This window comes from Stomoxys calcitrans, chromosome 3 (assembly GCF_963082655.1).
Source record: "Stomoxys calcitrans chromosome 3, idStoCalc2.1, whole genome shotgun sequence".
NCBI classification, from domain to species: domain Eukaryota; kingdom Metazoa; phylum Arthropoda; class Insecta; order Diptera; family Muscidae; genus Stomoxys; species Stomoxys calcitrans.
This window is the reverse complement of record NC_081554.1, coordinates 108,263,637-108,279,294: the sequence shown is the minus strand read 5'-3', so window position 1 is coordinate 108,279,294 and position 15,658 is coordinate 108,263,637. Positions and strand designations below refer to the sequence as shown.

Genomic DNA, 15,658 nt, shown 5'->3' with positions numbered 1-15,658 from the left:
TGTCTACCCGGTGTGTGTCAACCAGTGGTCCTGCACGCATAAGCAACATATCTGAACAGACACATCTGCAAGATCGCCCAGATCGGATAAAAAACCTCCTCCCCAAGATATAAAGCATGCGCCACTGTAGACAGGAGCAGAACAAGTGCTAGATCGAATAATCCTCATCAAGACAGAGATATATTGCTCTTTCCATTTGACCTTTCACTTCACTTTCACTTCTGAGTTCAATGGACTGGAATACTCTTCATTCAATGAATTCTTTAGGTCAAATGCTATAAATGTTCTATACTACTCTAGGACATTATGTATCAGAAACTGTTCCAAAGGGAGAACTCTTTATGAATGTTGGTCCTCCGTGGAATTCTCGAGCGTTGTCGAAATTGAAGAACAGAAAGAAATAACTCTGTAGAAAATTCCAAAGAAGTGGTCCACATTTCGATTATACGAATTATTCAGTAGCAAGATCGAAATTCAACTGTATGGCAGGTATATAACTAAGATGAAGAATGAGATAAAGTCGAATTCTAAATCCTAAAGCCGTTTGAACAAGTTGCAGCGGATGATGATATTAGAATCTCAAATATCTTTGCATCTTTTTTTTTGTGAATCACTTATTCCACCAAATCGCACGAGAACACTTTTCGATATTCCTACCTGATTTCTGAATTCTTATCTACACACACATAGATGTCCATAGTTTTGATGTTTCTACTGTGTTGGAAATCTTAAGATACCTCAAAAGTATGACAGCTCCTGGGCCATATGGAATCCCAGCATGCATACTGATTGTGCGGAAAATCTTGCACTTCCTATTTATATACTCTTCAACAAATATTTAAATTCTGAAATGTAGAACGAGTCTTACATTGTTCCTCTTTTTACATTATTAAATTATCTTTTACATCAAAAATTATTTGAGAAACTTGTTACATATTCAATATCATTCGAAATATCGTCTATTTTGTCAAAATACCAACATGCTTTGCGAAAACACCGCTAGACATTATCGAATACTATAGAGCTCACTACGGTTGTGAACGATGGACTTAGAAAGTAATACCACACAGACAGTATTTATACTTTGTTTTTTAGTAAGGCATTCGATAAGATAAATCATATATTGTTGTTAACCAAGTTGCATTACATGGGATTCGGTCCTTCGTTAATAAATTGGTTAAAGTCGTACCTTATTGGCAGATGGTGAAACAAATGGTGAAATTTGATAATGCAGTTACTAATAAAATTAATGTGAGTTCTGGCGTTTCACAAGGGAGTCATCTAAGTCCTGTACTTTTTACTTTGTTCATTAATGACTTGCCAAATGTAGTACGCCACTCTAAAGTACCTATATATGCGGACGATGTCAAAATATTCCTGTCGTATGATCTCGCGACATATCAACGCTGACTGCAATCTGATCTCAACGGTTTTTTTGACTGGTGCAAAAATAATCTACTGGAACTAGACATTAATAAAACATTTCTGTAACTACTCACAAGGTATATGAGAGCCTAGGCTTCATTAAATGCTGGAGTAAAGAATTCTCAGATCAATTAGTTACTAAGCAGTCGTATATTTCTTTTGTGCGTTGTATAATAGAGAACGGTTTGGTAGTATGTGACCCAGTTTACCTTATTCATTCCACAATTGAATCAGTTTAGAAACAATTTTTGTTATTTTGCCTCAGGAATCGTGGCTGCAACCAGCAGGATTTGCCTAGCTATAATTACAGATTTAACCTAATTTAGTTAACAACTCCGAAAAGTTGTCGGGTTATGCTGAATGTAACTTTTCTAATGAACTTTATTCATGGTAAAATATTATCGGATTTTATTTTATACATATTTTATATAAACGTTCCAATCAAACCAACTCGTCGTTATCAACTACTTCAAATAAATAATTATACCACCAATTATGCAAATAATGACCCTGGCGCCGCCTCTTTCCTGAGTTCAGGAGTCGTGAATCGATAAAAAGCAAGCAAATTTTATACCTGATTCATATATAGTATTTTAACCTCTATATTCTAAAAAGCAAGAATTTTGTAATCTATGGACTTAAGACTAAGAAAATTGACACAGTTCACGAATATAACTTCAGTAACAGTGCGCTCCTGTTATCCTTTTAGTTCCTTTTGTCGACGGTAGGTCAGCGTGTACGTGCATGTAGCGTAGGATGGGGAATTTAGTATGGAAGAAAAAAATTTTAATCGGCTATTCGCGTTTCTAATTGTTGGGATTGTACTAAGCAAAAAAGTACACTAGACCATGGGTCTACGGTGAAAATCTAGCTTTCAGATTTTCTGTTTTTTCTCTGAATTTTGTCACCTTTTTTGATATAACAGCCAAACCTTTAAGATTTTCAACCAACAGTTTTTAAACGATCTGGCTAAAATGTAGCGGGTGTTTTGTTATGACTTCCAACTACTGTGCTTAGTATGGTTCAAATCGGTTCATAAGTTGATATGGATGCCGTATAAACCGATATGGGATCTTGATTTCTTGAGCCTCTAGAGGGCGTAAATATTATCCGATTTGGCTGAAGTTTTCTTAGTTATTTGTAGATGAGCACCGCATCAAATACACATAAAATCTGGCGCAAATGTAAGTTTTAGTTGTTTCATGCATAAATTGTGCAGTGTTTAACTTAAAAAAGTTTATTTTATATCTTACTAGCTGATCCGGGCCCGCTCCGCTGCGCCTTCTTTTACTTTATATGGAACAAAATTTTCCTTGGAATATTTATTTTCGACAATTAAAGAGCTTTAAGTGAAATACCATGCTACGAAAATAGTATATCGCTTGACGAACAGTTTAACAATATAAGTGCCTTTATCTGAATCCCATATGATCTTTATTGGTGTACGAATTTAAGTTTTGATGTAAGGTGTACTCCATTCTTAAAATACTTCAATTTAGCCCGATATTCTCATGATATCTGATTTAGGGGTGTTTTCGGGGGTGAGGTGATCCCCCAGACACTTGGCCCTGAAACAATATCAGCATCGCGCTCTTCTTCCAAATACCATTTATTTAAACCTCCCATTGCCATTGGTTTAAGGGCAATGGGGCCAAACACATGGCCCCAAAATAGGATAACAAATTCAAATACCTTTCATTTGAGCCACATATTGGCATGGTCGAACAATTATTTTCCTTTGGGGGTGTTTTGGGAAAGGGGTGATGCCCTGCCCTAAATGGTCCTACATTTGGATATCAAATTCGTATTCTACTCACAAATACTTTCATTTAATCCCCACATTGCCATGGTCGTTAAATATGCCCGATTTAGGGGTGTTTTGAGGATTGGAGTGGTCCCCCAAACACTAAGCCTAACGTGTTCGATTCTCATATATCTATAATCATTTATGTGAACCCCATATTGCCATTTACCTCAAAATTGGATATCAAATTCGTTTTCTAATTTCATTTAGACTTCTTATGCAAAAGTCAGCAAATATGTCCGGTTTGGGGTATTGGCCCTAAAAAATTTAGTTCCACACTCTTTAAGACCTAAATTGTCATGGTGAGCAAATACGTCCTATCGGGGGTTGTTATGGTGGTGGGACGTCCCCTAGACCGTTGGTCCCTAATATTGATATCTGATACGTGGTCTACTCCCAAATACCTTTAATTTGAGCCCCATATTTCCAAAGTCGGCAAACATGACCGGCTTGGGGGATTGGCGGCCACTCAGTGAGATGGCCTTGAAAATATATATCGGATTCGTGTTCCACTCTAAAAATCCTCTTACTTGAGCCTCATATTGCAATAGTCAGCAAATACTTCCTATTTGGGTGGTGTTGGGGGGGTGTGGTGGCCCCATAGACACTTTTCCCGAATAATGATATCAGATTCGTGCTTTACTCCCAAAGACCTTTTGCCATGGTCGTAAATTGGTCCCCATCAGGGGATGTTTTTGGGGAGAGGTGGCTCCCCAAACACTTGGTCCCATATTTGTATATAAGATTCTAATTTTATACTCAAATACCTTTTTATAAGCCCCATATTCCCATGGTCAGTGAATAAGTCCGGTTTGGGGGTTTTGGGGAAGCGGAGGACCCCCAAAAACGCGGTCCCACATTTTATCAGATTCGTATTCTACTCGCAATGTTTCATTTGAGTCCCATATTGCCATGGTCGGTAAATATGTCCGATTTTGGGGTGTTTTGAAGGTTGGGGTGTTCCACCTAGCACTTGGTCCGACAATTGGATATATGAGATACGTTTTCTTATCCTTAATAGCTATCATTTGAGTCCCGTATTGTAGTGATTGGTCTAAATATATATTTGGTAGGTTTTAGGGTGGGGCGGCCCCCCTAGGTACCCCATCCGAAATTTGGATACCAATTTTTTATTTTTAATGTACTATATGAGAGCACACATAATTTCGCACAAATCGAGCCACCCATCCCCGAGATTTGGCGTTTCTGAAAATTTGGGTAAGGGGGAGGGTCCGCCCCCCTTTAGATATCAAAAAATGTAGTACCCTATTTTCACCACGGGATCATTATGCACCATCTGTGAAAATTTCAAGAAAATCGCTTCAGCCGTTTCTGAGTCTAAAAGGAACATACAAACAAATTGGTGGTGCGATCTGAAAATAAAAATTTGGCATCAAAATTCCTACCAAACATACATTTAGACCAATCACGACAATATGGGACTCAAATGAAAGGTATTTAGGATAAGAAAACGTATCCAAGCTCCAAAACACCCCTAAATCGGACATATTAACCGACCATGGCAATATTGGACTCAAATGAAAGGTATTTGCGAGTAGAATACGAATCTAATATCCAAATGTGGGACCACGTTTCTGGGGGTCCACCCTTCCCCTAAACACCCCCCAAACAGGACTTATTTGCCGACCATGGGAATATGGGGCTTAAATAAAAGGTATTTAAGTGTAGAACTCGAATCTGATATCCAAAATGGGACCAAGTGTTTGAGGGGCCGCCTATCCCCAAAAACATCCTCCAAGGGGACAAATTTACGACCATAGGAATATGGGGCTCAAATGAAAGGTCTTTGGGAGTAAAGCACGAATGTGATATCAGTATTCACCCTCACAACAGCGCCCGAATAGGAAGTATTTGCTGACTTTTGCAATATGAGACTCAAATTAGAGGGTTTTTAGAGAAGAACACGAATCCGATATATATTGTCAAGGCCAACTCACTGAGTGGCCACCCATCCCCAAAACACCCCCAAACCGGTCATGTTTGCCGACTATGGAAATATGGGGCCCAAATTAAAGGTACTTGGGAGCAGACCACGTATCTGATACCAACATTAGGGGCCAACTGTCCAGGGGACGTCCCACCACCATAACAACCACCCATTGGACGTTTTTGCTCACCACGACAATTTGCGTCTTAAAGAGAGTGGAATTAAATTTTTTAGGGCCAATACCTCAAACCGGACATATTTGCTGACTTTTGCATAAGAAGTCTAAATGAGATTAGAAAACGAATTTGATATCCAATTTTGAGGTCAATGGCAATATGGGGTTCAAATAAATGATATATAGTTATATGAGAATAGAACACGTTGCTGATATATATTCCGGGCTTAGTGTCTGGGGGACCACTCCAATCCCCAAAACACCCCTAAATCGGGCATATTTACCGACAATGTCAATGTGGAGCTTAAATGAAAGGCATTGGGGGGTAGAGCAAGAATTGATACCCACCTTCGGGACCAATTTTCTGGAGGTATACCCCTTTCCCAAAATACGCTTTAAACAGCTATTTCTTACTGACCATCGCAATATGGTGCTCAAATAAAGGTATTTGGGAGTAGAATACGAATTTGATATCCAAATGTAGCACCATGCATTAAGGTCATCAGCCCTAACCCAAAACACCCTCCAAAGGGTAAAAATTTTTCGACCATGGCAATATGTGGCTCAAATGAAAGGTATTTGAGATTAGAAAACTAATTTAATAACCCATTTTGGGGTCATGTGTTTGGGGGACCCCTCTTCGTGTAAACTCCCCTAAACCAATGGCAATATGGGGTTTATATAAATGGTATTTGAAAGAAGAGCACGATGCTGATATTGTTTCAGGGCCAAGTGTCTTGGGATCACCTCAACCCCTAAATCAGACATCATGAGAATATCAGGCTGAAATAAAGTATTTTAAGAATGGAGTACACTTTACATCAAAACTTAAATTTGTAGACCAATAAAGATCATTTGGGATTCAGATAAAGGCACTTATATTGTTAAACTGTTAGTCAAGCGACATACATATAGGAAAATTTTGTTTTGTTTGTTATAAAGTAAAAGAAGGCGCAGCGGAGCGGGCCCGGGTCAGCAAGTAAGATGTAAAAAATATGGATAAAGCAAATGGAGACGCAGCCGGTCATTAAATTTAGAAAAATTTCGCAAAACGTATTGGCATTCGGTTTATAGGCTGAATTACACGATATTTCGCTTCCAAGTAGCGATGTTTTGAAACATTATTTTTTCTTGGCTGTTCGTGCAAAAACGCAAATAAAATGTGGTCATACAACACATTCACCACACACGTTTGCGACGATTTGATACAAATTTGGAAAAATTAAATATTGAGGTTACTGAAAAAAAAAAAATATTAAGAAATTGGTCAGATTATTGAAAAATTACGGTAAAGCTTGTAAGAGAAAAACAAAAAATAATGCTAAATTCAGTGAATTTGTTGACAGCACCACGAAAATATTTTACATCGGAGAATATGAATGTCAGCTCAAAACAGTCCATGTAATTGTGGCAAAATTCCTGACCGACTCCATTAATTCTTGTTGGATCAATATAACACAGACTCACAACACCTGAAAATTTGCCAGTCGAAACAGAAATATCGACTATGTTACCATCTTTACATTCAGGTGCATCATCTGGTCCAATATTTCAACAAACCTCATCAGATGTGCATGAGTTGGAATACTATGAACCACCTGGTTCGCAACAATGATGTGCGATCGCTTTGCCGTATCCGATCGATTAGCATCTGTTTTGGTTTCATCTTTATTCTTTGACATCCAGTGAAAAATCGAGACACGTATTTTACGACAAAATCACGACGGTGATCGCTTTTTCGTTCAATGGTCGCAAAAATGATTCATTAACTTGGGAGAAAATTAATGATGTATATCACACTACAATGCGAAAAGAGCCAAACCTAGTAGTAATACGTGAACCACGTTTGTCACTAATTGGCTATGCGAATTTAGAAGGAAACCTCCAAAGCGAAACAGGCCGAAACGGTGGTCAAATCTATAAATCTTTAATTGCCGTCTGTAGTGACGGTGTTGTGGCATACACTGGCACATCTGGATTTATATTACGTCCCATCGAACGCTATCTAGATAGATCAATACATTGGTTTATCTGTTTACTTCATTTCAACGAATTGCCGTACCGACATCTGCACAACGATGTCGAAAAATCGGCCACTGCTGGACCGACAAAAAGCACTTGATCGTAAGCACAAAGTGTAGATAGTTGCAATGCATTACAAGTAAATATCATAACATTATGTACTTCTTTCTCTATACGATATAGTTTTAAAATTGTCAACTTATTTCAATGAGTACAGATGCTGACGGACGTTAAATATCTATACCAATTTGCCCAATCCGTTGCAAATGGTAGTTGCTCAAATAATCTTGCAAATCTATAACGTGGACCGGTAGGACATTCGAGATTCATAACAAAAGCTAGTAGATTGCTTCGCTTGTACATATATTGCGACAGAAGACCCATCACATAATTTACAAATTTTGACAAAGTACATCACGAAAGTTTATTTTCGCATGTATTTCAACATCAAATGCTACAATTCGGCTGTATACGGTAGTGCTCTACTTTGAAAATACATCCCGTGGACGCAATATTTACCAGACATCTTACGTAGTAACATGGTAAATCCCGTAATACAGATTAATTCCTATTTCGCACACATTGAAACTGTTTTGTTGAGCGTGTTATTCGACCATTGTAAAGGAATTCTTAAAGTGGCATTCAAAAAATATTGTTGTTGTTGTTCGCGAAAAGGTATGCGATTTAACAGAGCTTTGCGAATATGTAGAACCAAACATCAACTTCGATTGCACTGATAACGTTCACATAATAACGATTCAAATGATAAAGCATTGTTTTTTGTACCGTCACATTTTGCCATTTTGGAACGGATAGAGATTCATCCAGTTTATATGCAAAATTTCAGGGCTCTAAAAGTCCCAGAGGCCCATTGGTGGGCCTACAAAGTTGGTTACCTCGGCCCTACACAACTTTGTTCGGGCTGTCAAAAGCGCATTTATGGCCCGATTTTTAGAATAGTATATTCGGTTTTATGATATTTTTAATTTGGATTTTATTTCATTTTAAAATTTATTTATTTGTTCACAAAAGTGTAAGTTTTGGCCTCATTTTGGATTTTACTCAAATAATAGGACCAAAATTGAACCCTTTTTTTTAATTTTTTGCATTTTGACCTTTCCAGAAACGTCAAATTTGTATACATAAATATGTTGTTATGTGGGCCAAAATCGATGCACAATGTGCACTCTTCGGTCATTTCGACATTCATTCATGACAGAAAAGTTGTCTCGAAATTATAACTGTGTACCAAGAGATGCAGTTTGTTCATTACCTCAATCCTTGGATGGCGCAAAAAATGTTTGCATTACTTGGGGCAATGAAAATATGTTATAAAACTGGGGGCCTCAGCTTTGCGTTTTGAGAACTCGAAGCGTTTTCTCAGTTTTTTTGTTAAAAAATGCCAATATTGTACTTCACAGAGTTAGGTTTATAAGAGTTAACACAATTTATAAAAATTACAATTAAAACGCATCTACATTAAGTCTTTTTTGCAGTACGAATGATAGATGGTCATAAAGAGGGGGCTGTGAGCATTCCAAAACTATGTGGTCTAATCTAGACTTGAAGAGGTCTACTGCTTTGCTGCCATTAGCTAGAACAGATGTCTCAGTCATTGTGGCCGTCATGACAGGGCACTGTGTAATCGGAAAACATGCTGACAGACTGAAGGTTGCCAGCAACGACTTTTGCAGAAGTTGTGAGGACATCGAAGAAGAAGAGACTATATAACACATTCTGTGTGTGTGTCCCGCACTAGCAGTTAGAAGGAGTTCTACTTAAGGTTCTCATTTCTTTGAGAATCTGTCTGATTTAGCGAATGTGAACATTCGCAAATTATTGGGCTTTTTAAAGCGATCTGGATGGTTCAACGGTAGGAGCTAGAAGGCATCTTCCTTCTTCTGTTCCTGTGGTATCACAATGGACGAAAACGTCTAAGTGAGTCTGCTGGCAGACTGCCACGTAATCCTAACCTAATGATATCGGTTGGTTGGTGTGCCATTACCATCCTCGTAAAAATCGTGGACAATCTAGCTATGTTCGTCCGTCCTAAAGTTGAAATCATCTACTATCTTGAAAACGAAGATATTGAGCTGTAACTTTCCACAGATTCGTTTTTTGTCCATAGGCAGATTAAGTCCGACTATGGGCTATATCTGACTTTATCTTAATATAGACACCATTTGGACCGATATTCCGATTGAAGGTCTAAGGCTCATAAAAACTGTATTTATTATCAATTTCGCTGAAATATGACACAGTAAGCTGTGTTAATCCCTTCGTCGTCCTAATCGTTTTTACTTGTTTTTCATTAATATATATATATGATATATATATATATAGAGCAAACAATTTACGCTTCACATATACTGCCTAAAATGGTTGTTAAACAGAATTTGAATTTAAAATAGCAACAGCACATGAGCTTTCGCTTTCCTTTTTATACCCTCCACCATAGGATGGGGGGTATACTAATTTCGCCATAAAGTATATATATTCTTGATCGTCGCGACATTTTATGTCGATCTAGCCATGTCCGTCCGTCTGTCCGTCCGTCCGACTGTCTGTCGAAAGCACGCTAACTTCCGAAGGAGTAAAGCTAGCCGCTTGAAATTTTGCATAAATACTTCTTATTAGTGTAGGTCGGTTGGTATTGTAAATGGGCCATATCGGTCAATGTTTTGATATAGCTGCCATATAAACCGATCTTGGGTCTTGAATTCTTGAGCCTCTAGAGTGCGCAATTCTTATCCGATTTGAATGAATTTTGGCACGACGTGTTTTGTTATGATATCCAACAACTGTGCGGTCCATGTTTTGGTATAGCTGCCATATAAACCGATCTTGGGTCTTGACTTCTTAAGCCTCTAGAGTGTGCAATTCTTATCCGATTGGAATCAAATTTTGCACGACATGTTTTGTTATAATATCGAACAACTGTGCCAAGTATGGTTCAAATCGGTCCATAACCTGATATAGCTGCCATATAAACCGATCTTGGGTCTTGACTGCTCTAGAAGTCAATAGCCTCTAAAGTGCGCAATTCTTATTCGATTGGAATGAAATTTTGTACGACGGATTCTCTCATGACCATCAACATACGTGTTTATTATGGTCTGAATCGGTCTATAGCCCGATACAGCACCCATATAAATCGATCTCTCTTTTTTACTTCTTGAGCCCCCAAAGGGTGCAATTCTTATTCGAATTGGCTGACATTTTACACAGGTCTCCAACATATTATTTAATTGTGGTCCAAACCGGATATCTTGATATCGCTCTAATAGCAGAGCAAATCTTTTCTTATATCCCGTTTTGCCTAAGAAGAGATGCCGGGAAAAAACTCAACAAATGCGATCCATGGTGGAGGGTATATAAGGTTCGGCCCGGCCGAACTTTTTACTTGTTTATATTAAATACAAGTCCATTCTTAATCACTGTAGTCTGCTCAATGCATTTTGCGACACCACATTTTGCCAAAACTTTTTAAAGAGTTTCTATTTCCCTTTTCGATTCTAAATCGAATCCCTACAGCAAAATGGAATAATTTGTGGCCAAAATAAAAAATAGATGCAAAGACAAAAAACAAAATAATTGTGGATTTATTTCTATTTTTTCGCCTTTTGCACTACGTGCGCCGTTTGGTATTGAAAGAAATATTACCAACACCGATTATATCACAGCTTAAGCAAGCCTCGGCACAATTACATGTTACGTATATATATATATATAGATATATATTCTATTATATATTTTATATAGGGCGCTGGTCAACTAAGGTGCGGCCATGGAAGTTGGTCTGTAAATGCATTCTCAAAATGTGTTTCTATAGCATGTACACTACCAAATATTCCTGGACTTATATATGAGGTATTTTGAAAAATATTGTAATCAAATTTTATTTATTCTAAGAAGTATTTTTTGTAGGGTGGTTACAGAGAAGGACTAACTATTGGCCACGATAGTTCTGTTAACGCACGGTGTAATTATTCAACCAACACGCTGCCGATCGAAATGACTTGCAATAAAGGCATACTCAAGCCGCAAAATATACAATGTGAGTCTGGCATTCGCAAATATCGAGAAGAAATTGCTCATATCTCTCTGCCACTGGATGACTCAAAGGAAAGTTTTAATGTAATGAACATATTGGATGCTTCGAACATGGACGAGAGCTCAAATATAACAGAAGATCAAAACATAACAGAAGAATCCAAAATGTGTGGATCCCCAAGTTTAACTGACGGCGCTCTAGTATATAAGTAAGTACTTTCATATATTTATTTTTAAGGATACTCCAGCGATTACTTGAATAGCACCCCCTCATCGCACACTTGAGCAGGGTGCGTCAGAGAAACTAACTTATTTGAAAGATCAATAAAAAAACAAGTACTTCAGTTATTGGTTCAATTTTTTTATTTGAGAATACAATATGCGAATATTTTCATGCAGTCTTGATGTGACATCGGGTAAATGGCGACCACCATTACGCATATACTGATTAAGTTCAATCCCATGGCAGCCGGTTGTACGCATCGGATTGACCCGATGAAACCCTCATCGGCAAGGGCTGCCGCCTCAGTGTACGTGTTCGTCTTTTTTCTTCATGGGAGAGGCACATCCTGGAGTGCCTTCTCCGCACGCTTCTGGTCCGTGCCGGGATTGAAAAGGACCCCGAACCCTGGTTCTGTTCGGTTTGTCAGTACCGCCTTACGGCTTACTTCACTACGGGAGTATAGTCATACTGGTTATGTCGCAAGGTGCAGTGGGTCACAAGCGTCGTTGTCGTGGCCTTCTACGTCCTCGTTGTCGGACTATGTGTCCTTCCCGACCTCTCCTGTACGGCAATATATGCAACGGCTGCATCCCAGCCCAAATATTGCCAGGCCAGTGCCGGAAAGTGTGTTTTTGCAGCTAAACTACAACGGACTCCATGGCAAGATCGATGAGATTGTGGATTTCATGAGTCGGAAGAGCTCTACAGCTTGCACAGTTGTCACGGATACAATGTGCTACTTAAGGATCGCTCAAGGAATGGACTAACTATTGCCCTTCGTGATACACCATTCCGTGTAATAAAGATCCATCTCGCCTGCGCATGGTGCTAGTGACCTCTACATGGAGTGCATGGGGATAACAGTCAGGTCCGATACTGCTGAGATAGAGCTATACAACGTGTACATACCGCCAGTTGGTAACTGTGTCCCGATTAATGGTCAAGCTTACAACCCCGACATAAGTGGGTTACTATCTGGCCATAATGATTTGGTTTTAGGGGACTTTAAGGCGCATCACACTTAATGGCATTCTCCCCTAGGTAACGACAGAGCAGATTGAAAGCTCCACGTTTTGCACGGTGAATGAGGATGCCCCCACTAGGATTACGAGGAGGTGCAGCAGCTCGCCAGACATCTCCATTGCATCCCCTGATCTCCTGAGTCAGACCACCTCCCCATAATTCTCACCACCGACTGACAACCCGACTTCATAACCTCTGGTCGCCGGACGTTTATCAATCAGAAGAAGGCCGATTGGGTTGGCTTCAGAGAGTATACCAATCACCACTTCAGTGGACTGCCACACCCTCGGATGTGCTAGTGGCCGAGAGTAAATTCCGAGACATCACTTACGCAGCAGCCGCTCGCTTTATACGAGCCGGTCGAATACCCCAAATGCGGCCCAATTTCCCGGCGCAGGCAGTGTACTCGCAGACGAGCGTGATGGGATTCGTGGTATGGACCCCACTAACCCCAGAATCAGCCAGCTGAATCTGGAAATAAACAGGGTAATCAACGAACATAAGCGGAATTCATGGCTGGAACAATTGGAGCAATGTAACTTAGGCACCGGTGTAGGCAAATTGTGGGTCACTGTTAAGTCACCCTCGAACCCCGGTAGACAAGATGACAGGACCTCAGTCACTGTTGGCGAAATAACCGTGACTGAATCGAAGAGATGCGCCAGGTCGTTCAATCGTCCATTTAGTGTGCATCCCGAGAGAGATAGGGCCCCGACGGAATCTCTAAATTGATGTTGAAGAGTCTGGATTCACCTGGAGTTGAGTACCTATCTACTGTCCTCAACCTGTTTTTGAACACTCTTATAGTTCCCTAGTCGGAAGAGCTCTGCAGTTCTGGGCAGAGTGATCCCGCTACTGAAGCCTGGAAAGTACCCGAGTTTGAGGGAGTCGTACAGACCGATCTTCCTTCTCTCACCAGTGGCAAAGATGCTTGAGGCATTGCTCCTCCCGAGCGTCCATCAACATGGATTTCGAAGACTGCATAGTACAACAACAGCTTTGCATGCCATCACCGCTCACATTTGGCGAGACTTCAATCAGCCCAGGCCATGTGATAGGACGGTCCTCGTGGCACGGGACCTATCGAAGGCATTCGACACGGTCAGCCGTGCCAAAGTTTTTTGATGACATCGCCAACACGTCCCTCCAGCCAGGCTTGAAACGCTGGGTCGCGAATTATCTGTGTGGTCGCCAGTCATTTGTGGAATTTAGGGATAGGAAGTCGAAGCAGCGTAGAGTGAAACAGGGAGCTCCCCAAGGCGGGGTGATATCTCCGGCACTGTTTAGCCTCTACCTATCCTCCATTCCACCCTATCCAGACGGCATAGAGATCGTGTCATATGCGGACGATTGTAGGATCATGGCATCAGGCCCCCCACCCTTTGATGACATCTGCGATAGGTTGAACGTCTACCTCAACGAACTTGCCTCATATTTCGCTGCAAGAAATCTGAAGATATTCGCCACCAAATCTTCAGCCACATTGTTCACTACAAATACGCGTGAGGTGAATACTGAGCTGACAGTGATGGTCGATGGAAAAATGATTCCGACCATCAAGTGTCCCAAAATACTTGGAATCAAATTTGACAGCTCTTACACATTCTCCACATGCCATAGTAATCTGCGATAAAGGCAAAAGTAGAAACAAGGTCCTCAAGTCACTTGCTGGCAGCACTTGGGGTGCAGACAAAGAAACCTTGTTGACCACGCACAAAGCAATTGACATGTCTGTGGTAAGTTATGAAGCGCCAGTGTGGTCTCGTCGACTCTGTGACATGCAGTGGAATAATATTCAGATCTGTCAGAATTACGCCCTCCGAACTGCGACGGACTCTCTCCTCTGTTCTCAATGGGACCACCTCCATCAGGAGACAAATATCCTACCAGTGCGAAGATATAACTATATGCTGTCTAAGCAATACCTTTTGGGCTGTTATCGCAGAGACCATCCAAATCATCATCTTGTGGATAGATATCCACCGCCCAGAAGGTAAATGTAGTCCTTGGAGAACGACCGCCTCCCATTGCACCTGAAGAAATTGACCTCCCCCGGCGAACCAGAGTAGTTCTGGCTCAATTACGTTCCGGCAGATGCAGCCGTCTCAACTCCTATAGTGCAATGATTGACGCCGACGTGCAAGACATATGTCTCGATTGTAACCAGGGACCGCACGATACACGTCACCTGTTTAACTGCTCGGCCAGACCCACTCGACTCAGTAACGCATGTTTGGCTTGTTGACACAGCCGGAAATGTGAAAGTGAGCCTCGCCACTAGAAAAAACTACAGAGTTTTCAATCAGGTTGTCAATCACTACATCGCATGCATTTTGACGGACAACAAAATCGCGTTCAATTAATTCTTGCATATTTTTGAATGTGTATTACAAACGGCCCAAAGCATACAATAAGATTATCAGAGTGCCTCCTGGAAGCTTTTCTGCGAACAGATCGATAGCGTTAATGACTCCGTCAAGATGAAAAAGTTTCCCTGAAAACCCCATAGCCAAACTGAAACGTTAGTAGACGTTTGGTAAAAACGCCTTATCACATGATACAACAGGTTCAGAGAACACGTTGTCTTGTCATAGGCGGATCGATGAGAACAACGCCCATTAGGTCACTGGAGACTATTTTAGATATCCGACCCATAGACATGCAGATAACATGTGAGTCAGCCACTGCGGCTATGAGACTTAAGGCGACGGAGCGAGGATAGGAGGAGATCATATCATCGCGGCGTAATCGATGCAACGGTAGTAAAACTGAAAGGAAAGGAAGAAGTGTCCGATCGGATACCTGAGACTACATTTGTGGCCGAGTGAGAGGCACAGTGTTAAATTGACGGAACTCTGATATGCTACACAGATGGATCAAATCTAGAGGACAGAGTGGGCTTGGAGGTCTAATTTGAAAATCCAGGGACTGAGATCTGTTTTCGACTGCCTGGCCTTAGTACGGTCCTGCAGCCGGAGATCCGGG

The 15,658-nt window shown here is 40.6% G+C and overlaps 1 protein-coding gene across 1 annotated transcript in view; it reads left to right on the top strand.

Moving 5' to 3' along the window:
* The window catches only part of LOC106087128 (uncharacterized), a 632,434-nt gene that overhangs the window by 353,769 nt on the left and 263,007 nt on the right, over positions 1-15,658 (top strand). Inside the window, exons 11-12 of the mRNA XM_059365898.1 lie at positions 11,137-11,244; positions 11,302-11,636. Of these exons, the coding sequence (XP_059221881.1) occupies positions 11,137-11,244; positions 11,302-11,636 (443 nt within the window). The remainder of the gene's footprint in view (positions 1-11,136; positions 11,245-11,301; positions 11,637-15,658) is intronic.